Source organism: Triturus cristatus, chromosome 11 (genome assembly GCF_964204655.1).
Source record: "Triturus cristatus chromosome 11, aTriCri1.1, whole genome shotgun sequence".
Lineage (NCBI taxonomy): Eukaryota > Metazoa > Chordata > Amphibia > Caudata > Salamandridae > Triturus > Triturus cristatus.
The window spans coordinates 373700019-373724420 of NC_140594.1; the positions used below are offsets into that span (position 1 = coordinate 373700019).

Genomic DNA, 24402 nt, shown 5'->3' on the forward strand with positions numbered 1-24402 from the left:
GGTCCCTTTTTTGGAACTCACAGACCTGTGGTTTCCAGACCATAGGTTAGCCCTTTTTACTACAGTTTTGTAAACAAAATCCCTTATGATTAGTTAATACTATAGGTGAAAAAGGAATTTGTTAGTGTTGTTTATAAAATATAAACAACCTGTACACCCATGCTTCATAGATTATAAATAAGGCTCCCGGTTTTCCGTTTAAACTGATTTTTACATATAAATGCAGACAGAAAACTTTTTTTTCTTTGATTGTATTTATATATTAAAACGGAAAAATACTGACAAACTAAATGCTCCTGCTGCCTCTGTGCTCCTCTGGAAAATCCATGTCTGAGGCACACAAGGGCTGCAGAAAGAAATATTGAAACCGCTGCAGTCAAACTGCCACTCTGAAGAGGAGTGAACAAGTGCAAGTGGGGAGCTCCGTGTCTGCAGACAGAACAACAGGTTTCAATATTCAGTGCTTCATTTTTTAGGCAAACCAAAATTACAATGTAAAACATTTAGGAAACGCAAATGGCCCTTTAAAAATATATGTCGTAAGCAGCATGTATGCACAAAGTATCTGCTCTCTACCATGAAGTGACTGTGCAGACCATTAGAATCATAGAAACCCTGTTGAAAAGGGCTAGTTCTGTCTCATTAAAAGGCCCACTACGGATAGCTGCAGTCCAATGACTTTTGCATTTTGGTATCTCTTGCTGCACCAGTGTTCACATCCAGTTTCCTGCATATCTTGAAGGTGACCCATATTAATTTGGTGAAAATGCCCCTCATTGCGGTGTTCACGCAAAAACTCGTCTACAGACAGCAGCAGCCCTTTCACAAAGACAAGCTTCAAAATCAATCAAACAGGTAACCCCAAAAGGTTTATTTTTATTTTACGGAGTTTTATATAGCGTAAACTTGACCCGAAAGTATCGGGTATCAGAGCGCTTCACATAGGACCAGTTATGTTACATGAGGACACATTTGTTCATGTTTGGGTCTTCAGCAAGTAGTCTGCGTTCTAATGGTTGGAGAGAGGACCTCCCAAAGTCTGGGCCGCGGAAAAGACTCTCTGAATGTTTATGTCTTCAAGCAGACACTCTGTGATGGCTGATAGAATGCAAGTAAAGGAGGGAGTAATGCTTTGACTTTTTGCCAGACAGCTGCGCAAACGAGACCTAATCAATAACACTAATTCATGCATCTTTTCTTAGAGGATAGGCAAGACATTTGTTTCCAATATGTAAAGTGCACCTATCATGGGGAGAGGAGTTGGCCTAACGGCTAGGGCGCTCGACCCCGGACCTGGGGAACTGGGTTCGAGTCTCGGTAATGATGCTGAACATCCTGTGATTCTGGGCAAATCACGTAATCTCCCCGTGCCTAACAAAAAATGAATGTGTGTCCTCATGTAACGTATGCTATGTAAAGCGCTCTGATACCCGATTGGATCTGGGTCAAGTTCGCGCTATATAAAACTCTGCAAAAAAAATAAAATAAAATGGGTTCCAATTAAAAACATTGTTACAACAACCTGTAACTTCCAAGTGCAAGTGTGCATGTCTATTTATTCATGTGAAAAAATACTAGCTGCAACGTCTTCTTTTGCTTGTGACAAAAATAAATGTGGATAAATAATAAATACTGATAAAATTACCAAAACATAAACATGGATAAATACAGACGGAAATGTTAAAAAAATAAATACCATAAAACCGGGAGCCCTAATTATAAAACACCTTTTGACAAGGTGAGTCAAAACATCCTATAGCAAAAATTGGCAGCCTGGAAAATACCAGATGGTCTTCTAAAAGCTCTGCAAATGCTGCACACTGACACGTGGATAAGGATAAATCTCGGAAAAGGATCTCGACTGTCTAGGCAAATAACAACAGTAGATGGCTTAAAACAAGGATGCGTCCTTGCCCTAACACTTTTTAACTTGTTTCTCGCCGATCTCCTACCTCTGTTAAACACAGCGAACCATCACGCTCCAAAACTAGATGGCCTTATGACATCAAATCTTCTCTATGCAGATAATTTAATTCTGATAAGCATGACAATAGTTGGATTGCAGCGACTCCTGGATGCAACTGTAGAATACTCAAACAAAAACGGGTTAGTAATCAATTTGACCAAAACTAAAACCTTCATGTTGCAGAAGGAAAAATTGGGAACACACAACTGGCGATTGGCTGCAGAAAAAGTGGATAAAACAGACATATACAAGTACCTGTAAGTACTGTTCTCCCCAAAAGGGAGGTTAGCAGCTCAAATCAAAGAAATTAGGAGAAAAGGGCAGGCGCTTGGAGCTGTCTTAGCAATAGCTCGTAAGAAAATAAAAGCCTCGTCTTTTAGTCCAATATTGCAGGTGGCCCAAGCCAAAATTCGACCTACATTAACCTATGGAAGCTAAGCTCTGAGAGGCCGGTATAGTAGGCCACTAGACCTCATAGTCTCTAAAATATATAAAGCAATTTTCTATCTTCCAACGTACCTGTCACCAGCGCAAATAAAATTAGAATGCGACTTGGTTAAACAAACTCTGGGCAGACATGCAACATTTGCGAACTGCTGCCAAAGTTTCAGACATGCAAAAGAGGGCTTGTTAGGTCATCACATCTGGCTGGAAATACAGGGAAGAGAAAGTTAACCCATGAGGGCATACTTACAAAGATTACTTGAGATCTTGGATCTTAGTCATTTGGGATTAGAATCTGAGCAAAGATGTGCTGAAACAAATTATAAAAATAAACACCAAAGTTCTATCTCTATCAGAGGACAAGACGGCTCTGGCAAAAAGGAGGCATGGCTGGATAACACTATGCAATTACAAAAAGCTATCCCCTCAAGGTTACTTAACAACAACGTCAGCATTTAGGCAAAGGAAAAATTCCTCAAATTAGGCTAGGAGTTACGCTAATACTGGAGTTTTACCCACTGTGGCAAAGAAGAGAATATGGAGATCAATGCCGACTCTGTGGCGAAGCTCTTGAAGATATAATTCATGTGATATGCCTCTGCCATACTTCCTTACGGGATCGGCAGATAAAACTTCGTAAAGAGTTCCTCAGAAGACAGATAAGAACGTGCAGGGAAGCAGCGGTTGCGTGCTTTCATTCAATGGACCTGACAATCAACTGTGCCCTAGTAAAGTTCCTCAGGAGAGTGGAGGAAAAGATCAAGGCTATAGACCTTGGGAAGCATTAGGACCACCACTGTGAGAGCATTTTAAAATACTTTCCAGTTCTCTATGCATTTCCGTTTTAGTGATCTCCACGGCATTCTGTATTATGCTTTCAAAACCTTGTGATAATTTTTACACAGCCATTTTTGGTAATTTTTAAGAAAAATGTAGGACTAATTTTACTTTTCTATAAATGCAAAACATGTATTCGTAGTAGAGGACAAAATGTATTGCAATGGTTTTAATTAACTACACAAATAAAACTTAAAATTTAAACTATAACCGATCGTTTTCTGCACCAACAGCACTGTCCACTGTCTACATTAACCTTCACGTCACCTAATCATTATCCATAATAAAGCAATGCAGGCCCATGTTCTAAAGTGCTCCATGCAAAGAAAATTGAATCATACTCCATTGTTCCAGCAGGTCAAAATGGTGTCCATTAGACCGGTCCACTGTCGACCCTTATAGACTAAACCATCTTGATCCACAATGTCCTCTCATCATCCTGATCATTATCATTGTTCAGTCTGCATACGTCCCCAAGGATCAAAGTTCTCCATGCAGATAAAGTGCAGCATGTACCATTAATCCAGCGAGCTAAGCTGGTATCCATCATACGTCCCCATGGTTCAAGGTGCTGGATGCAAAAAAGTGCATTGTGCTTTATTGGACTTTATGGACCAAGCCTATATCATCACCAAATCACTTTTGGACTCTCTTCATTATACCTCCTTGTTGGTCCCATCATAACTGCCCCACAGTGGTTAAAATATGCTTCCTGTTGATATGAGAAAGTGCCTCATACACGCTTAAATATGCAGGTATGCTTGTCTTACTTTTAAGATAAATCATGATCCTTATGGATTGCTGTTGCTTCTTTCTTGAACTTTAAGAACCGACCAGATAGCTGACTTGATTCACCTTTTAAACAATTTATAATGGTTGCCAAACAAGTCCTCACATCTAGTGTTAAAAGAATATGTCTAGTCTGCTTCTCAGAAGTTGGCTCTGTCAAGGGAGCAACAATGGTGCCATACCACTTGACAAATCTGTAGTACCTAGAGAGGCCAGGAAGGCCCTCACCTCTGTCTGGATCTTGGGGCGGGGGTGTGGAGGTTCCCACGTCAGAAAGATATGTGAAACATCAATGTGGAAACAGTGAGAAGGGACTGAAAGCTACAAGTGAGAACTGAAATGTCGGAGTGCAATAAGTGGAAAGTGGCTATACAGAGTGCAAAGAGTAAAAGTTATGGTAATTAGTGGGAAGTGCAACATCTAAATGCAAAGACTGAGTCATGAAATGTCAAGGCACAAAGAATGAGATGTGCACCATCTAAGAAAGAAATGAAAAAGGTGATGGTGTGAGAAACAAGAAATTAAATATACTACACTGACTGAAAAGTGAAATATGAAAGTGCAAGAAAATTTAAACATTGTGGAGATAGTGTCAAGTGAGCTCTGCAGAACAAGGAGAAAGAGTGAGAATGGGAAACTAAGTGCAAATAGTGAGCCATACAATGAGTTAAGAAACAGAAGTGTAACATCCATGTTCAAAGAGGAGGATTTGAAACAGTACAATTTGAAATATCTAACTAAACAAGAGTGAGACACGAACAGAGTGAGACGTGAAACACCTCACTACAGAGTGACACTTGAAATAAATAAAGTGAAAAAAGGGTCACACAGAGCGAGACTTTAAACACCAAAGTGGACAATGAGAACAATTTGAAAGCATTCATGACTTGCTACTTTAACCTTTATTTTGATCAGTATCATCTGCCCTCCCTTCTGTTCTTGTTCCCTTTTTCCTACCCCTCCACTAAGGGAGGTGACAATTACCTGTCCTAATAAACATAAGAGATGTACTAAGGGAAGGCAGTGAGAACCCCCAATGAGAAGGACATCCTACCCTAGTCCCCTCCTATGCTTCTGCCTTAAACATACACAAAATGCAAAAGGATATCGGGTTCTCCACCCATCTCACCTGGCTGAACGCCATTTCTCATTCCTCTGACCATCAGCGCTCACGATTCTTGAGGTGGTGACGCTCACCTCCTTCCCATCCAGCATGAAGGTACGGGTTATCTTCACCGTTTTCCTGTTGGGAGTGTTGTCCTGTGACCCCTTCGATATACAGATATTAGACTTTCACAATACAGGTTTCATACTGGCTCACCATCCATTATTAATGTGACACTATAGTGGTGTGCCACACCAAAACAGCCTATTAACTTGGCACAAGTGCCCAGCTAACCTAGGGTTACAGGATTTCAAGGTTCACAGAAAAAATTGGTAAAACCCCACCGAAAAGAAAATTGTACTTTCAGTGTTAACTGATAAACACACATTGTTGCTGCATTAGTACTGTTCTAGCTCCCTCTGGAGCGGAGTTGTTTTCCTCCCTATAACTCTCCCTAAATGCATCCTGGAAACCTGACTGCCTGTGTGCAGGCAACATCCTGTCTAGGGACGCAGGGGCAGATGGAACAGCATCGGGGTCCCTGCACACACATGGTCCGATTACACTGATAAGAACATCTCCTGTATCGTATTCACATGCAGCTCTTAACACAATGTCTAAGCACTTTGCTTTTATATGCAGTGGGAGGCACAGGGAGATAACTTGTCAAAACTTGCAACACTAGAGAGACGTGCATCAAAATGTGAGCTAAAGCATGAATACTAAAAGCTAGCAACTTATTACTCCTAGTAACGCAGACTTGAAGTGTTAGCACTGAAAGTCAGAGGGTGCTATTTCTTAAGTACCTTAAGGCATGAATATGACTCCTGAAGCATCAGCACCAAAAATACACTGTTTACTAGGTTCTAGGGCTGACTTATTAGTATGCCGAAAACATGTAAGTAATCTTCTGCACTATTGGCTGTGGAGAATTCGGTCTGTTGTGCATAAAAAAAGCTAACTAACTTGTATGTGGGTATTCTTGTCCCATTTCTTTCTGGCGATGTGAGTTGTATAGGAACTCATTGTGACTGGCTGAATGAGAGAGTGATGTAATCATTATGCTTCAGGAATTGAGTTAGGCTGTCCGCATTCTAATTTTATATCTGAAGTTTTCATTAGTGACAATGGAAGAAAAAAAGTCCTATTAGGATCAGAAAGCAGGGACGCTGGCAAAATGTAACGGCAGACGGCATGGAGGTTTCTGTTTCAGGATTAGAGAACTGACTAGACAACGGAGTCATGTTTTTAGGTCGAGCATCAGCAATGACCTGTTGTATCTCCCTGTGTGGCTTTGGCAAATCCACCGATTGCGATTGGCTATTAGCTGCAGCATTCAGAAAAGCTCGTTTCTTATTGGTGCATTACTGTGTGCTTAGGTCTCTTTCTGGCGATTTCACTCAGAGAGCAATTTGGTCGGCCATCACACAGTACAGCGTGTGATGGCCTCTCTTCCTTCCTCCCATCTGGCTATTGCAGGTCAGACTTTTTTTTGTAGTTTTATATAGCACGAACCGGACCCAAAGGTCACCAGTTAAGGAGGACACATTCATTATTTAATAAGCACGGAGAGATTAAGCTATTTGCCCAGAATCATGCCGCTCGGTCCGACCGCAGCTCTGCAGTGCAGTGCTGCTCACCGCACCCATTGCAGGTTTTACTGGGCTCTCCGTGCTTTGGAATAACGTGGATAATCTGTAACATTATTAGTGTATGAACTGTATATTTTTTGTGTTCTGGGTTCTGTATTTAATCTAAGGACCAAGGCCTCTATGATCGACCAATTGAGACCGTGGGCACACCACCTCATCCCACCGCTCAATCAATCAATCAGTGGTTTATAGAGGGCGCTATTCACCCGTGAGGGTCTCAAGGCGCTGGGGGGGGGGGGCAGGGGAGCAGATCCAGGTCAGTCAAAGAGGCAGGTCTTGAGGTCCTTCCTGAACGTGTGAAGGGTTGGGGAGCGTCTGATGTTGACCGGGAGCTTGTTCCAGGTTTTGACTGCGATGTAGGAGAAAGCTCTCCCGCCGGTTCTGTTTCTGCGGATGTGGGGGACCTCTGCCAGGGCGAGGTCGGCGGAGCAGAGGTTCCTCTTGGGTACGTGGAAACATACTCTGTCGTTGAGGTATTTGGGTCCGATGTTGTTGAGGGATTTGTAGGCATGGGTGAGGAGTTTAAAGGTGAGCCTCTTCTCGACGGGGAGCCAGTGGAGGCTTCGTAGGTGTTGGGTCATATGTTCGTGGCGCGGTGTCCCTAGGACGAGCCTGGCTGCGGCGTTCTGGATGGTTTGGAGTTTGTGTAGAAAGGTTTTGTTGATTTCGGTGTAGAGGGCGTTGCCATAGCCTAGTCTGCTGGTTATGAGTGCGTGTGTCTTTCTGCAGTCTTTCTGTCAGTCTTTCTGCAGTCAGGGGGGATCCATTTGAAGGTCTTACGGAGGATGCGGAGGCAGTTGAAACTGTGGATGCGACGGCGTTGATCTGGCAGTTCATGGAGAGGGAGGAGTCGAGGATTATGTCGAGGTTCCGAGCATGGTCTGTCGGGGTGGGTGGGCTTCCGAGGGTGGAGGATGAGGACTTTGGTCTTCTCAGAGTTGGCTTCAGGACGCTGGCTTCAGGACGGACTCAGAAGGTCCATCGTTAGCTAGGAGCCACCTGAAGCTGCTGCAGTGTGGCCTAGGCTAATACTGGCAGACACACGTACTTGGACTCAGCACAGCCATGGCTGCACAGGAAGTTAAGCCATGTCCCTCTGAGCCACTTCTGTGCCACAGAGTCAATCAGTGTCAATAACTAGGCATGTTTCAGTTACTTTAACGAATCATGGTAGCAGGACCTGGTACAATGAGTCAGTGAAAAACAGAAATTGTGTATGTTTTTTTGTCAGGACTACGCCAGTGGGTGAACATTAAAGAGTGCCGGTGGTGAGAGAAGACTGCCGGTGCCGCCCACCGGCAACCACCGCCTCAAATGAAGTTGACTTTGCAACTTAACACATCACTAGTGATGTTATGAGTAATTTGAACCCATTTGCGAGAATAAAATCATGTTTTCTGACCAACGAACGTGAATTTAGAGTCGTATATAAAACTGAGAGATGTATCTTTCTTGAAGGGTGAAAAAGTAAGTTAATCTTCCACAGGCAAGCTCTTACAACTCTGATGTTTACAAACGAGCCCCAGCTTAAGTTTTAAGGAAGTGGAACTGGCCTGTATCATCTACCTACATGGGCAGCGGCGGTGACATGCAGCTGCATTTCATTTTTAACATGCTCTCCTGCTTCCAAAATCAAACAAATGAAACATTGATCTCAAATGCCAAATCAGAAAAGACAAAGCGCGTGGATAAGGCAAGTGATTTGTAACGTGTTCAAGCAGAAACGCAGGATCACATTTTCAAATTTCCCGTATCGGTTTTATAGACACTATTGATCTTTTCTTTAATATCTGAAAGGTATGCGTTATTTTTCTGAGTTTGGCTAGGTGGAGGCGTGGGACAATTCTGCAATCATAGCCTTGCCAACACAAAAACATAAATATCGACCTTTTAGCAACCAGAGTAACCTAATTACCGTGGCCCACACAGGGATTGCTCGTAATAACGTATCGAATTAGAGCTACTTGGAGTTTGTTTTAATTATTTAAATATAATCAGTTTCCTCGTTTTTTTATAAGTGTATGTCTGGTAAATCTAAATCCTCTACACAAATGGAAACAAGCATTTGAAATGCAATAGGTCTCGCATTTACACGAGTTTAAGGCATTGTAAATGACAATGCCTTTTATTTATGTTTTAAAAATGAATACAAAACCCTCCTGAAAAAACTTTCCTGTGGCCGGGCTTTGCTCCGTTGTTCCCCCCCCTGTGTTCCCCTGTTGCTGGGCTGTGTTATCTCCCAGCGAGTGTCTCCTTGTGGCCGGGCTTCGCTCCGCCGATCGCTGACACCGGACTTCATTTCCCAGCAGCCCCGCTGCTACCGAGGACGCCGACGACGCTGGTAACGAGCGCCAGGAGGCGAATAAAGATACGGGTGGAACCTCGTCCCGCGGGACGCGCGCGGGACACACCGGGAGAAGCCCGGGACAAGGGCGGGACCGTCTGTGGCCGTCAGAGGCCAGAGGAGGCCAGGCTGGGCCAGACCCCTGACATTTCTAGTAGGACTGAGGACATAAAACCATCGCTAAGTGAGCCTTATTGAATTTATATATTCGACTAGTTGTCTAGTGATTTTATTGCTTCAACTAAAGTGTGACTACAGTGTGGTAGGACATTTGTCTGTATGATAGTAACTATTTAGCTGCTACATGGGCAAATCCATAGTTAATCCCAAAGGGGGGGGTGGGGCTGGGGGGGCTGGGACCTTGGACGCCTATCTTAAACGGGCAGAAACAGCTGTGGCCAAGGAGATAGAACTTGTAGAGAGGAGGTTATCACTTGATTTGGTCACAACCCGGTCCACATATCAACAATAGCATCAAGGCTCCCATTGAATCCCTACAAAGTCCAATTACACTATCCAATGATGTTTTAACACCTGTGACACACACAACAAATATTTCCTGTTCACTTATTCCTAGTCCCCCCCCCCTTCCCCTCCCAACACACGCACTAGGCAGTCACAGGTTGAGCTCGACACCAGAGCCAAAGATCTGCTGGGGAAGCGGAAGGCGAATAGTGCCGCAAAGGGTAGTAGGCTAAATGCAAAACAAGCTAGGAAAAAGAATTCCACACTTGGCCTGGGTTGCCAAACAGAAAGCGAAACGACTGAGGTAAATCACCCCAAGACCTATGAAGGGGGTAATACAACAACATCTGTAACAGATAACCTCATGGAGGGTAACAAATTGTCAGAATTTATAGGGAATTTGGAGGAGCGCCTTAAAGCACTCATTAACCCTATGATGGAAAAACTTGATTCAATTGATTGTAGATTAAAAGCCCTAGAAAGACACGTATCAAACCAACAGGGGCCCACGATTGGGATCAAACCGATAGAAGCATGTTCTGCTAGTGCCCCCGCACATATACCAACAGCCACTAGCTTAGCTATTGGCTCAAGTGAACCTAGAGAACCTGCAGCCGCCCAGACGACACAATTATCAAACATCTTAACTTCAGCCAGTGGAGTTCAGCTTGGTTGTGGAGGCTCCAGGGGTAGCTTACATCATATAGTCCATATTCCCCAAAAAGAAACAAGACTCCATCTTCCCCCAGAGGCGTGCCCTTATTCCATTATTTTGGCTAACGTCCCTAAAACATTGGATGGTAAAGAGGAACACTGGTCTACACTTAAAAATAAAGCACTCCACTTTTTGAACAACAGAACAGTGTTAGGTGAACATCTCTTTAACAATTTTAAGATGGTAAGAAGGGTGGACTGGGTGGGAAAGACCAGGAAGGTAATGGAGGGAGATTGTGTTGTTGTGAACTTTGCCTCCCCCCAATTGGTAGATCACATTCTGAGGCAGGCAGGATCACTGAGGATACATCAAGATCATATCAATATACTACCATTGGGGTATTTTTATCCACCCAGCATAACTGCCGCCACTAGAAGGAGAGACCATGCCCTTCGGGTTGACCCTCATATTAGTTTTACACCAGTAAGTAACAGATTTGAGGCTTTGAGTTCACTAGACATTAACGACTGACTCTCACACAGACAAGATCAGGACCCACGAGGAACCAATATGGTTAACCCCTATAGAGCGAGTCTCGCTTCTGGAATAGGTCCACACAAAATAATTTTCCCTGCATTAATAGACACAGCCCAGACAAGTGGACTAACCAATATCAATAGTCCTGTGCAAGAGGTTTTTCAACTAGGGGGAAAAGCCAGCGGAGGCCTACAGGATGTTGAATTACATGGTACCCAAAATCGGGATGATGGTACTGTTTTTTCATCATTAGTCTCCTGGAATGTGGCAGGGTTCAGAAACAAGGTAGTGTCATCAGACTGGTCAAATTTTCTTGATAGCAAGGATATCATACTATTCCAGGAAACTTGGTTGAATACTTTAGAATATAGACCAGGTTACCTTAGTTTTTATGTTCCTGCTATTCCTAGCCTCCGTGGAAGAGCAAAGGGGGGACTTTTAACATGGGTCAGACAAGATAGTAGGTATAACTTAACTCAACTGGACTCAAAAAGTAATGATATACTACTAATTCAAGTTCAGTATCCTGGATCAAAGGACCTTTTTGTTTTTAATGTTTATGCCAGAGGATGCCGGGGGGTAAGCCCTCAAACACTGTCGAGGAACTAGATGTACTCCTCGACACATATTGTAAAAAAGGTAATATCATAGTAGCGGGTGATTTTAACTGCTGCTTTGAACCTCTAGACAGCAATGATATTGATCTGACCCTAGAAGAAGATTGTACATGGAATATTCCCCAGCTGACACTTCTGCCTATCAAAAAATGGACAGAGGCCGCACTTCAGCTAAAGGTTCTTTGCATCGGACAAGGGCTACGTGCAATTAATGGCAGATCTGCTTCTGATAAACACGGGGCTTTTACGTTTAACAACGGGTTACAAAAAAGCCGTATCAACTATATACTTACTAATAAAGAGTATTGGCCCAGTATCAAGGATATGGTAGTAGTGGAAAGGGTCGAAAGTGATCATGACCCCTTACTTCTATCGTTTAAATTATTCAGATCTTACCGTCAGGAGGTTTCTCCCGTGAAGGTCGATATTGTCCAATCAAATGATACTAGGCGTATCAAATGGGCAAATTGTATAAGGAATGAGAGACAGATTTTAACTATAAGGAACTTGACCACTACGGCGACAATTGCCCTACAAAATTGCATTACTCAAGAGGAGGTTATTGCAAATGTAAATACGATCCACACAGTTTTTTTTAACCAACTCAGGGTTTTCTTTACGAAACAGACTCATATTAAATCTAATAGGCCACCTAGAAAGGAGGATCAATGGTATGGGAAATCATGTAGGGCTGCATACCAGGCCTTGACTGAGGCAGTAAAAACAAAAGACAGAGATTGTGTTAAGAGTGCCCGTGTTGCTTATAAAAAAGCCCAATATGATGCTAAACGCGCCTGGGACCAAGATTATTGGAGGGACCTCCACTCTTCTAGTAAAGAACGATCAATGTGTACCTTCTGGGATATGGTTAAGTGGGGCAGGGGGATAAAAAGGGAAGAACCAATAAACTACGTCCTGCCTAACCTCTGGGTTTCGAACTACGCGTCCCAGTTTGCATCTTCTGAAATTGACGGTGGGACAAGTAAAGATTCTACCTCCCTTATTAAGGATATAATTCCCCTAAAGTTTGAGCTAACTGAGGTGCGAAAGGCACTGAATTCCATTCCCAGAGGTAGAGCACCAGGTCTGGACTCGGTCCCAGCTGACCTGTTTACGCATGATAAGGAACTTTGGGCACCATACATTCAATGTCTAGCCAATGGTATCGCCAATGGATCACCTATACCAAACACCTGGAAGGGCGCCCAGATCATACCGATCTATAAAAAGGGAGAGCGCTCAGATCCAGGAAATTATAGGCCCATAAGCTTGATAGACTGCATACAGAAGGTGGTCGCTAGGCTTGTCCTGCAGAGAATTCAAGGGTGGATTGAGGAGGAGGAAGTACTGTCACCACTCCAGGCAGGATTTCGCAGTCACACAAGCACCATAGACCAAGTTTTTAGGTTCCTGTTAATATATTGGCGGGTGGTTTTGTTGGGGGAGGGTATGTTATTTGCGGCTTTTGTTGATCTTAAATCAGCATTTGATTTGGTTCCACGAGCAAAACTGTGGGCTGCTTTTAAAGATCAAGGTATGCCAATTGACATCCTGACCTTTTTAATGAAACTTCATGAGGATAACTTTGCCCAAGTTAGATGGAACCAATCGGGTAGTGTCACAGATAAATTCCCAATTGCCAGGGGAGTACGCCAAGGGTGCGTACTAGCCCCAACCCTTTTCTCTTTATACATCAACAGAGTGATCAACTATTTTAAGCAACATCCTACCGACGCTCCTAAGTTGGATGGCAAGTTGATCCCTCTGTTGATGTTTGCAGACGACACTCTATTAATCTCAACGACTCAACAGGGTTTACAAAAAGCCATTGACGTGTTTGAGGTTTTCTGCAAAGACCACGGGCTGATAGTAAATGTAAGCAAGACGAATTGCATGGTTTTACATAAGTCTAAACACATAAGAGGAAATGTGCAAATGAATGGGGTCAAACTAGGGCAGACTAAGGTTTTTTCGTACCTGGGTATAACCCTTGCATCAAAGCTAGATTGGAAACCGCACACTACCCAGTTGATTATTAAGCATGCACAGTTAACTGGTGCATTAACAAAAGAGCTCCATTCCTCATATACCAGGCCAATGATACCAGCACTAAAAATATATGACGTAAAGATGGGATCGGCAATTCTCTACGGGGCAGAATTGTGGGGATTTAGTAACCTCACCCCGATGACTAGGGCCCAAAATACGTTTTTACGTGTAATTACAGGTCTTACCGTATCTACTCCGCTGATTCCCCTCTTTTATGACCTAGGTGTCCAACGTCTAGAGGATTTTGCCCGATATAGACCTGTGGCATACTGGAGGAGACTCTTGGTTACCCCAGAACTCTCACAGTATGCTCGGGCTTTTTTGGACGTCAGAGGAGCTGATAAGGCGCAAAAAATGTCATGGATGCGGGAGGTCAAGGTACTTTACTCTGCTATGGGCCTAGCCAGTTTATGGGAAGACCCAACAGCACATATTTTTCCCTCTATGAAAATATTAAAAGATCTATACTGGCGTGTGGTCTCAGCAAAAAGATCTGGTTCATGCATTGGTCCATCACTAACCGCAGATTTTATGGAACTTAAAGACTCGCCTGTGTTTGAAAGCTACTGGGACTGTGTTACAGTTGTGGAGGACAGAAAGAGATACCACCAATTTAGGGTGGGCACACTTCCTATTAACTCCTTCGTTGCTAAATGGAGAGAATGCCTTGACCCTGGCTGTCCCTTCTGTCCTACACAACGGGAAAGTATTGCGCATATCTTATTTATCTGTCCGGAGTATAAAGTTCCCAGGCGGTCTTGGCTTAAACCTATTTGTCTTCAATTGGGCTTCCGGACAGGTGGTGAGGCCTTGCGGTGTCTTAAAACTAATACCTCCCAACCTGTGATTATCGCTGTTGCAAAATTTCTCCATTGGATGTGGTTAATTCGTGACCGTAAATTACGTCTCTCATGAATACCTCAGTCATTTTTGTATAAACTCCTTTTATATTATAAGCTTTTAAAATATTTTATATGTTTTATTAACAATGAGATGTGTATTTATAACTGTAGTTGATATGTACGTTACATTCTACGATGGATCCAAATTTTTTCTCTCTTTTTAAAATTGTTATAATATTTTAATGATGTCTTTTATGATTGAAAATCGAAATAAAGACTTGAAATTGAAAATTGAATTGAATACAAAAATAAAAGGCATTGTCATTTACAGTGCCAATAGCTCAAACTTGTGTAAATGGGAGACCTATTGCATTGCAAAAGCTTTTTTGAAGTGAAGTAGCTATTAACTACCCGTTAGACACATTTATTGCAAGTCCACGTCTCTGATAAAAGGTAATGACAAAGTTTCAAAAGCAAGAAGACTAAAAGAAAAATAAATAATTTGTGTGGTATATAAACGCAAAGTCAATGGTAAACACTAATCGAAGAAAGAGCACAAAAGTAATTAAATTGTAAATACCAAACGTCAGGTTAGTGAACAGACTTCAGTTTGGCACAATTGGCGCATGCAAACTGCAGTCAGCATCTAGGGATGCCAGATCTCTGAAAATAAACTAAGAATGGTGTTACAAGCCCTAGGCTTTCGTTTAATGAATTAGAGCAGTCTTAGATTTGTATTACTTCTTTGCTTCATTTGACCTAATCGGATAACAATGATTAACAAAACGAAAGCCCAAGACTGTACTGCACTAGTCTGTACATAGAGCAACACATCAGCCTTATGTGTAACAATAGAGAAGTATGCACTAAATGGTAGTGTTGCATGTGTATGATCATACCAAAGAGACCAAAATTAGAATGGTCAGGCTGAGCTCGCTGTATTGTTGTATATCGGTTTTCATTGAAAACAATAGAAGGATTGGAGTGTCCCTGGAAGTAAAGACTGCCGCCATTCAGCAGAAGTTTTAGATTGTTCGAATGATAGGCCAAATAAAGAATGGGTGTTGAAACTCCACAACTTTCAGCACTTCCAATATGACCCACTCCGCAGCTAGTCTAAATATTAAGTGAACATGGACCGAATTTCTCCAGCACCAATAAACTATCCTTCAATCTGTCTTTCAGTCTGACACCTGTCTACCGATGTGACTGATGTCTGACAGTGTGTGGGTTGTGTGGGTCTGTAGGCGATGGTGGCTGTATGTCTGATGGTCTCTATACAATAGTGCATGTACGTAGGTCTGGTTGAATGGGAACCTGTATATTGTCAGTCTGTGTTCTGTTGTGACGTTGTTTTAATGCTTGAATTGTGACATTTTGACCACCTGCTCATGATCATTGGAAACATGGGGTAGATGGGCGGAGCTCTAAACTAGACTGAAGATTCCTAGGAGAAGAATTTAGTGGCTTTAAATAGAGCACTCTAGAGGTGAAAAGTCTGGTAGGTAATGCAGAGAAATGCACAATGCATCCATCTAGTCGCTGGTAGGCAGTGCAGAGCACACAAGGCTGGTGCGAAGTGATCAGCCCTGGGTAACCCCAGCAGGTGGTAAGCAAGCTGTTGCATTCCAGACTTCTTTTAATTCAGCAGCAAGAACGGGGTAGGAGGCTGAGTAGATGCTGTTCCCATAATCAAGTCTAGATAAAAAGAGATCACTGACCACCATTACTTTGTGAAGGAACACCAGCAAGAGAAATCACAGTCACTTTGTGAAGGAACATCACCTAGGAAAAATCACCATCACTTTGTGAAGGAATATCACCTAGGAAAAATCACCATCACTTTGTGAAGGAACATCATCTAGGAAAAATCACCATCACTTCGTGAAGGAACATCACCAAGGAAAAATCACCATCACTTTGTGAAGGAACATCACCTAGGAAAAATCACCATCACATTGTGAAGGAACATCAGCTAGGGGAAATCCTTTTGGCAAAAGCTGGCCTCCAAATTAGTGAGGGACTGAATTTAGCTCAGACGTTTACCTGTGTATATCTCTATGTATGAAAACAAAGAAAAATCCAAGGTATTGGGTTTTGAGACCTAGTCCAAGAATGTGGCTCCTAACCAGTGTGATCAGGAAAAACCAGAAAGAAAGAAAAAAATGTTTTCTTTCTTGAGTCCCCTCACTCACCAGGGTTTCCCCACGGTGACATGCCTCATCATTGGGGCCATCCCAGTTCTCTACGAACTGGGGCATGCTACGACTTGCGGAATTACGTAGGAGCACTCTTAGTGGAAGACTATGTGTGGTGGAATGGTTAGAAAGTGATTAAAAATACCTTGCTAGTGGGCCTAAACAACTTTTATTCTTGCTCCTAGGTTGGTATGTCTAAAAGGGGGGTTGCACTGGAAACCTGAATGTGATGAGTAGGAATTCAGTGTATGATCAACATTATTATTATTATGTTTCTTATATAGCGCCTGAATCGACCCCCGAAGGGGTATCTCCGCGCTTGCCTTGGGAACCTGTCCTGGCTTTTCCCTGTGAGATAGCCCCTACAGGGCATCCCCAAGGTGAAAGCCAGGCATCCCGCCGCGGGGGGGCCGTTGTGGAGATTAAGCAAGCTTAATGCCCAGAGTTGCAGAGTGTGAACCCATGATTAGGTCAGGCACCGAAGCGAGAATTATCGAGTCCATGGACATTTTGAGCTCAAGACCCTGCCGCGTCGGGAATTGAACCCTGGTCCCGGGTCTGACCTCTGCTTCAGGGTCTGCCTGCTCTAACCAGTGAGCCACACTTCTCCACCAACATGTTTCGAGCTTCCCCTAGCTCTTCATCAGGACCACACAGGGACCAGCCCTGTGCGACACCGCCCCCCCCCCCCAGTCCATGGAGCGCAACCTCGCACATAACAAAGTAAAGATTTGAAAATACGCAAAAACCCTTTTTTTACCTGTTTGTGTGGAGTGTGTGTCGTTTGTGTGTCACCACTTGAGTTGTGTGTAACTATTTATACACATATGTAAATAATCCATGCTGCGCGTTTGACCGGCATGTTTTAACCTATTTAGGCACAACCACGCTCGTCTTGGAAGCCTGCACACACCATTATGGAGCAAATCACCCATATGGAGCACTGCAGCATGGAAGAATATAATGTGCACCCCCACTCGAGTGAGGGGGGTTTGGCTTTCTAATGCATTCTCTCAATTTTTACCATTACAGATATACAACGTGACTTAGGGAACGTATGTATTAATTATGCATGCTTTATTAGTAGCACCGTTCACTTTATTTTCTTTATTTTTTCACTATCTCTATTTTTTCCTATTAAGGTTTATTAGGAGTGGCATACACATGGCTGGTCCCTGTGTGGTCCTGATGAAGAGCTAGGGGAAGCTCGAAACATGTTAATCATACACTGAATTCCTACTCATCACAGTCAGGTTTCCCAGTGCAATCCCCTTTTAGACATACCAACCTAGGAGCAAGAATAAAAGTTGTTTAGGCCCACTAGCAAGGTATTTTTAATCACTTTCTAACCACTCCACCACACATAGTCTTCCACTAAAAGTGCTCCTACGTAATTCCGCAAATCGTAGCATGCCCCAGTTCGTAGAGAACTGGGTGGGCCCCAATGATGAAGCATGTCACCGTGGGGAAACCCTGGTGAGTGAGGGGACTCAAGAAAGAAACATTTTTTTTCTTTCTTTCTGGTTTTTCCTGATCACACTGGTTAGGGGCCACATTCTTGGACTAGGTCTCAAAGCCCAATACCTTGGGTTTTCTTTGTTTGTGTACGTAAGGAGGGCGACCTAGTCTTACACCCTCCACCTCCACCCTACCTTGTGTACTATCTCTATGTATGGGCAGGCTTTTTTTTACTATGTTTTTCTATACAAGTTATGCATCCAAGGCTCAGTGAAGTAGAACGTTTTTACTTAAACTCAGACTTAGCATTCTGCACATATGTATTGGACTGTTTGTTGAAGACAGCATGCCTTAACTAGGTTATTTCAACCCTGCATATCTGTAAATGACTGCTGTCTAAAATAGCATATTTTCACCGAGTTGTTTGCCTAAAGCCACCACACCTGTACTAGTTTATTAGCTTGCATCTTGTATATATATGTACACTGTTGTTTTCCAGAAGTTAGCCTTCCTGTACATGCATGTTTGCCTAACTTTAGCATACCACTACATATTTGTTATGTACAGCTTTGGTAAAGAAGCACTAGTGTGAATAACTGGATTCAAATCCAATAATTTACAGCTGTGACGTAGCAACATTGGATAACAAAACTCCTTACCCACTGTTGCTATGTCATAAAGGCCTTCCGGGCCAGGCTGACAGGGCTATCTGAGACACTGTCAGCTCAGCGCTGCTTTTTTACGAATAACGCACAGATGCGGGGGCGAGGGGGGAGGAAGGGAGTGGGTTAGTCAAGGATAGCAGGGAAGGTATTTTTTTTACCTTTGGGACAGGGGTACAGAACAAAGGCCATGTTATGTATGGATCCCCCATTACTTCTCTGCCACTGCATAGCAGATGAAGCAGGGGCGGATAATGTTAGGGGCCACACTTAACATGAAGATGAAGATGGGTAAAAAGGGAGTTACAGGGATGGTTTTCACTTCGGGGTTCTGAGTGACATCATAGACAAATCGAGCTTCAATCGTGTTGTTTATTTCATGTCACTCTGAACCCCTCATTGAAAAACATCCATGTGATTTGCTGTTCCTCATCTATAATTCTATATGTTAAGTGTGGCTCTGGTAGAGAGCCAATAACGCAAATAGCTGGATTCAAATCCAACAATTCACTGCTATGATGTACCAACAGTTGTTAACAAAAGCTGTTACCCATGGTTGCCACGTCACAAAGTAATTCCAGGCTGCTCTGCCTGCACTCTCTTAGGAGCCTGTCAGAGCAGACAGTGGTGGGGGCTGTTTACTCAATGCTACCATACTTAACAATGTCTGTTCCCCTGATACCAGCTAATGAGCATAGTTTAAATAGTTGTGTATCTGAATGAAGCAACCAAGTACATTGATGTTTGCATGAAACCAGTCCACCAGCATATCTGTGTGTGCCGAAAATAGCTATGCTTACCCTAGATAATTTGCTTGAAACCAACATGCAGTACATGGGTGTTGGTGTGTAGTCAACGTACCCCTCTGATATTGTTTTGCTGAAACTTTTGTTTTGTCCGTGCATTTGGACTTTTTTGTTTGTCTGAAGCCAGATGCACTCTCCGGTGTTATGCGTCTGAAACGTATATATCCATACATGGCTTAAGTCAATCTAACTATGTATTGCTTTTTTTCTTTGCTAGTACATGTTTGTTTTTCTGAATCCTGTATTCATGTTTCCACGGCCAGCATACCTGTACTCGTTTTTCACTGTGGACTATACACATGTGCATATGTTTTTTTAAGCAGTTTTATGGTAGTTTGCCTGACATAGCTGTTGGCATGAAACCAGTCTACCTGTACAATGTTTGAAGTCAGCACACCTATACATGGTTGTGTGATGAAGCTTACCCGCACAAGGTTATTGACATCTTTGGGATGGAAGGATCTCCTTTGATCTTGAGAATCATTTGCTGCCTTGGATGGAATTTTATCGGCTCTTTTATTTTCCTCCAGCATTGTACCACCGTTGATAAGGCCTTCGGTGTAACCCAACAGTCCTCCCTCCATCCTGCCATTTGCCTTGTGGTTTAGAGGCTCCAATGGCACTAGACGCCTGTCTATTGAAATATCCAAACTCTTCCTGCTGCTTTGGTTTGCCACCAATTCTATCGACACTTCTCGCTCTTGCTCAGATTCAGGGATATTACATTGCTTTACTTGACTTTCGGTTTCAACAATACCTTCTGTCCTCTTCTCAGCTGTTTCGCAGAAGGCATCTTCATGTGGCCCTCCAACGTTCAGCTCTATTATCTCAGTATTGTTTTTTTTATTTAGTGTGTCAGCTTCATTGCCAATTGTCTCCCTATTGACAAGTTTCTCTGTGTCATCATTCTTGAAGGGGTCCTCCGTTACGATTAGCTTCCCTTGGTTTGATAAATATGTTGCCCTGCTCTTTGTGATCGGAGTATTCTCATTTACTTCCATTGGTCCTCTCTGTTCTGCTGCCATTTCATGCCGGGCCTGTTTCTTTAAAGCTTTCTCTATTTCTTTCTCTATTGTTTGCAATTCTAACCCATTTGGAACCATTTTCACCATCTGGATAGGGCCTCCATTCTCCATTATTTGCCCTTCATTTCTTGTTAACCTGTCTTCTTTGATTGGAATTTGAGCTTTCCATAGCTCCCCACCTCCTTTTGTTGGCAGCCCTCCTTCTTGTGTTTGTTGACCATATGTTTCCTCCTTCAGAAACCTCTCTTTCTTCTTTGGCTGTAGTCCTTCTAACCATTTGGTTAATCCTTCTTCATCCACCCATGGCTGTTCTTCCTGCATCAGTGACTTTTCTCTCTCTGTTGGCAGTTTCCATATCTCCATTGGTGGATGTCCTCCCTTTAAAGTAGGTGCTGTTTCTTTTAACGAATGTAGCTCTTCTGCTGAAGAGTGTGGTTCTTGTTCTAAAGGATGTGATTCTTGCACTAATGGATGTGTTTTTTGTACTGAGGTATATGATTCTCCCTTCAAGAAATATGGTCTCGTTTGAAGTGGTTCTCTCACAAATGGATGTTGTTTCTCTCCTGAATGAGTCAGGTTTCTCACCGAGGCCACTTGTCCACCATCCATGTAATGTGTCTCCTGCTCTAGTGAAAGTTGTTTGATTTCCAAGGAACATGTTTCTTTTTCCAAGTAATTTGGTCTTTTTAATAGATGGTGAGGTTTTTCAGCTAAGGGCTTTGGTTCTTTCTCCAAGAAGCATGGTTGTACCTCCTTAGGATGTGGTACCTGTATCTGAGGAGGTGGTCTGCTCTCCTTTTTTTCTTCTAAGAGATACAATGTTTTCAACTGGGTTTGGAGCTCTTGTTTTAGGAAATATGACTGTTCTAGAAGTGATTGGTCTTTGTCCAGAAATGTTGGTACATCCATCGAAAGTAGTACTTCTTCCAGGTGTGATGATTCCAACAGAAGAGGTAATTCTATTTCCAGAAAACGTGGTTCTCCTACTTGCAGACCTGGTACTTCCAACTGTGTAGTTTGTTCCTCATCCAGAAAACCCAGTTCTTCCTCCATAAGACATGGCTCTTCATCTGGAAGTTGTTCTGTCACCAGAAGGTGCAACATTTCCTGTTGGCAAGGCTGTTCTACCTCTGGGAGACAATGTTCCTCCAATTGATATGGGTTTTCTCCTTGATGATGCGGTTGTTCCTCTAAAGATGATTTTGCCCTTAGTTGACGTGTTTCTTCCAAGTAAAGCATTTCTTTATTTACCTGTTTAGATTCTGTATTTTCTAGATCTGTTCCTACATTTACTGGATGTGTTTCTTTCATTAGTGAATGAGTTATCTGCTTCACTGTAAATCTTTTATCATCCGATTCAATTATGTTGTCTGATCTCCTAGAAGTTAAAAACGTTGCTTCCTTATCTGCCAAGCATTGCACATTTGTGAATTCTGAAATCCCTGCTTGTCTTTCTGATGAAGTGACCTTTCTTATATTATGCAGCATTAAATGGTATTCCTCATCTGCTTGGCATCCGTCTCCACATCCAGGACTGCCTATTTGAATGTTTGTCACATTCTGGGTCCCTGACCTGGCCTTGCCTGGGTTCCCAAGCTCAAAATGTTCTTTCTCCATTGGATCCACATTCTTAGAAGGAGGGCTGACACTGACAGCAGAATTCAAACCCTTCGGCTCATCTAATAGAGATGCACTGTCACTCTTCCTATTCTCCACCTCCCCATGGCAGTCACATTTAGCATCCATCTTGTATACATTCTCTTTGCCATCACTATGTGTCTTCTTATTCTGTTCACAATTAATTGCTTCAATTTTCTCTTGAAATGCTTCACCTTTGTTTGGTAGAACCACATCCTGATATCTTACCACTGACGTAGGAAACGTTTCCACACTTGATAAGGCTGAAAAGGACTCTAAAAAAGTGTTGTCATTGACTGGTAGGCAGACGTTCTGCTCATTCACATCTGCCTGATTTTCTTCAGAAGAACTTCCCATCCAGTAAACCGAAGTTCTAACTTTAATAGTGCCCCCATATTCCCTTTTGGTCATTCTTCGAAATGAAACTGTGTCTCTCTGGCTGTTCTCTGACTCCTGATCTCCCTGTAGCTCCACGGCTGATATACTACCAGCCCCATTTAGAACTGGGATTTCTATTTTTTCTAGCTGTGGTTGCCCTTCTATCACGCTGTCCAAGTTGGTCCTCACTGTCTTGTGATCTTCACTCATTCTGTAGAACTCTTCCACTTTTTCACTTCCCTTTAAGCTCTCAGATAATGATTTCTGGCACGCGGGCTGCAGTATGGTCACTGACTTCCTCGAGGGTATTCTCAAGGATCCCCGTAATTCCAGAGACAAGGGAAGGATGGGAGCTGACTTCCTTCTTATCTGTTTTAAGAAGTCTAAAGCCCTGTTGGCTCTCTGTCGTGTGACTCTCTGTCCAGTGGGAGTGCCAACACTCGTTTTCATGATCTCTGGATCTGAGGTTTCACCCAGGGACTGAGGTGATCCGCCACCTTTAGGCCAATTGAAATCAGTCCCTTGATGAGGTCCCATTTTCTGTTCTGGAAGTTGCAAACCTTGAGGATTGTGGGAGGCCTCCTCCATTTTGGCTGCATTCTCAGTAGAAGTTTTCTCCTTACCGGGCGTCTGCTCCTCCCCGTCAATGGACAGCCTTCCTGACATTACAGTCTTCTCTTGGTCACTGCCATAGTCAGCCATGGAGGGAATAGGATGTATTAGGTCCACAGCAGGCTAAACAAAGCATATAAAACATATTTAATACTATGAATGGTGCTAATGACATATATTAAAATCTTTGAAGATGTATGGTTTCACATAGAGACACACACTCCTACATTGGCTGTGTGATAGTTTCTGAATGTAGATGGTGAAAAAAGGAAATTTCCCTCTCTATTTTTCCTATTATGTGAACAAAAGTGTTACCAGCTTTCTAATATCGCCACCCATTTCTGTTAGTGCATAAGCCTCATCACCGCAAGAGCTCTCAGCAAAGCTATCAAGTAACTGACACTCATCTCAGGCCACGGCTACCAAAAAGTCTGGACTATTTGGCAGTGAACATCCATCATCCCCCAGACACTCTTGGGCATAATACACAGCCATATGCCGTGGACAGCATGGCATGGCACACACATTCCATGACATACAGGCTAAATGGCACAACATACAGGCCATGACTGCTTGACTGACAGGAAAAGTACACCAGCTACAACTTCTGGAGCGACTAGAACACCACATAGGACATGGCTCCTAAAGAATATAACTGTTAGAGCCCTGTGTAGGGAGATGTATAGATCCATCAAAGAATAAGACCCTAAAATAGGGTGATGGCTGTGCCATCCCTGAGGAATGCTTGAAATTATTGTCCCCACTCCCCACCTTTGAAGACCATGTCCAGTTCATATTTCATATTTCACACTTGTCCCGGTGACCACAGGAGAACTGTAATTTCAGGTAGGTAGGTAGCCTAAAACTTTCGAAAGACAGCCATCTCTATACTTTCCTGCAGCCACCATTTAGAGGCTTTCCATGTGTTAACGACTGATAAGATGGTATGTGTGTAGTGACTGTGCGAGAACACAGCACTCCAATATTTTGGTAGTTCAAGTTGTAGGACATGAATCTGAAGGGCTCTCATTCATTACCCCATTATTCTTGTGCCACCCAATACTTTGGGAATGATTGAAGTGCTGCATTCTTGCTACTAGAAACATAAAGATTTTACTAATTCAATCTGGTGGAATGAGAACTCTGCTCCTTCAGTCTTTTGTAGATTTTCTTTCTGCTCTTTTGGAAACTATTTTTCACAAAGTCATAGATACTATTCCACGTCAGTAGCTTTTAGGCTGCTGACATACCTCAATTAATAATTATCCTCCTGGTAAAGCATTTGGTGTTACTTCCAAGCAATCTTGTGGCTGCTCTATGGGG

At 42.9% G+C, this 24402-nt stretch overlaps 1 protein-coding gene across 1 annotated transcript in view; it reads right to left on the bottom strand.

Moving 5' to 3' along the window:
* Positions 1–24402, bottom strand: part of LOC146784215 (uncharacterized) — a 205315-nt gene that overhangs the window by 52792 nt on the left and 128121 nt on the right. The window contains exons 9-10 of the mRNA XM_085634359.1: positions 19852–23202; positions 5166–5305 (exon numbers count right to left, since the gene is read on the bottom strand). Coding sequence (XP_085490485.1) covers positions 5166–5305; positions 19852–23202 — 3491 coding nt within the window. The remainder of the gene's footprint in view (positions 1–5165; positions 5306–19851; positions 23203–24402) is intronic.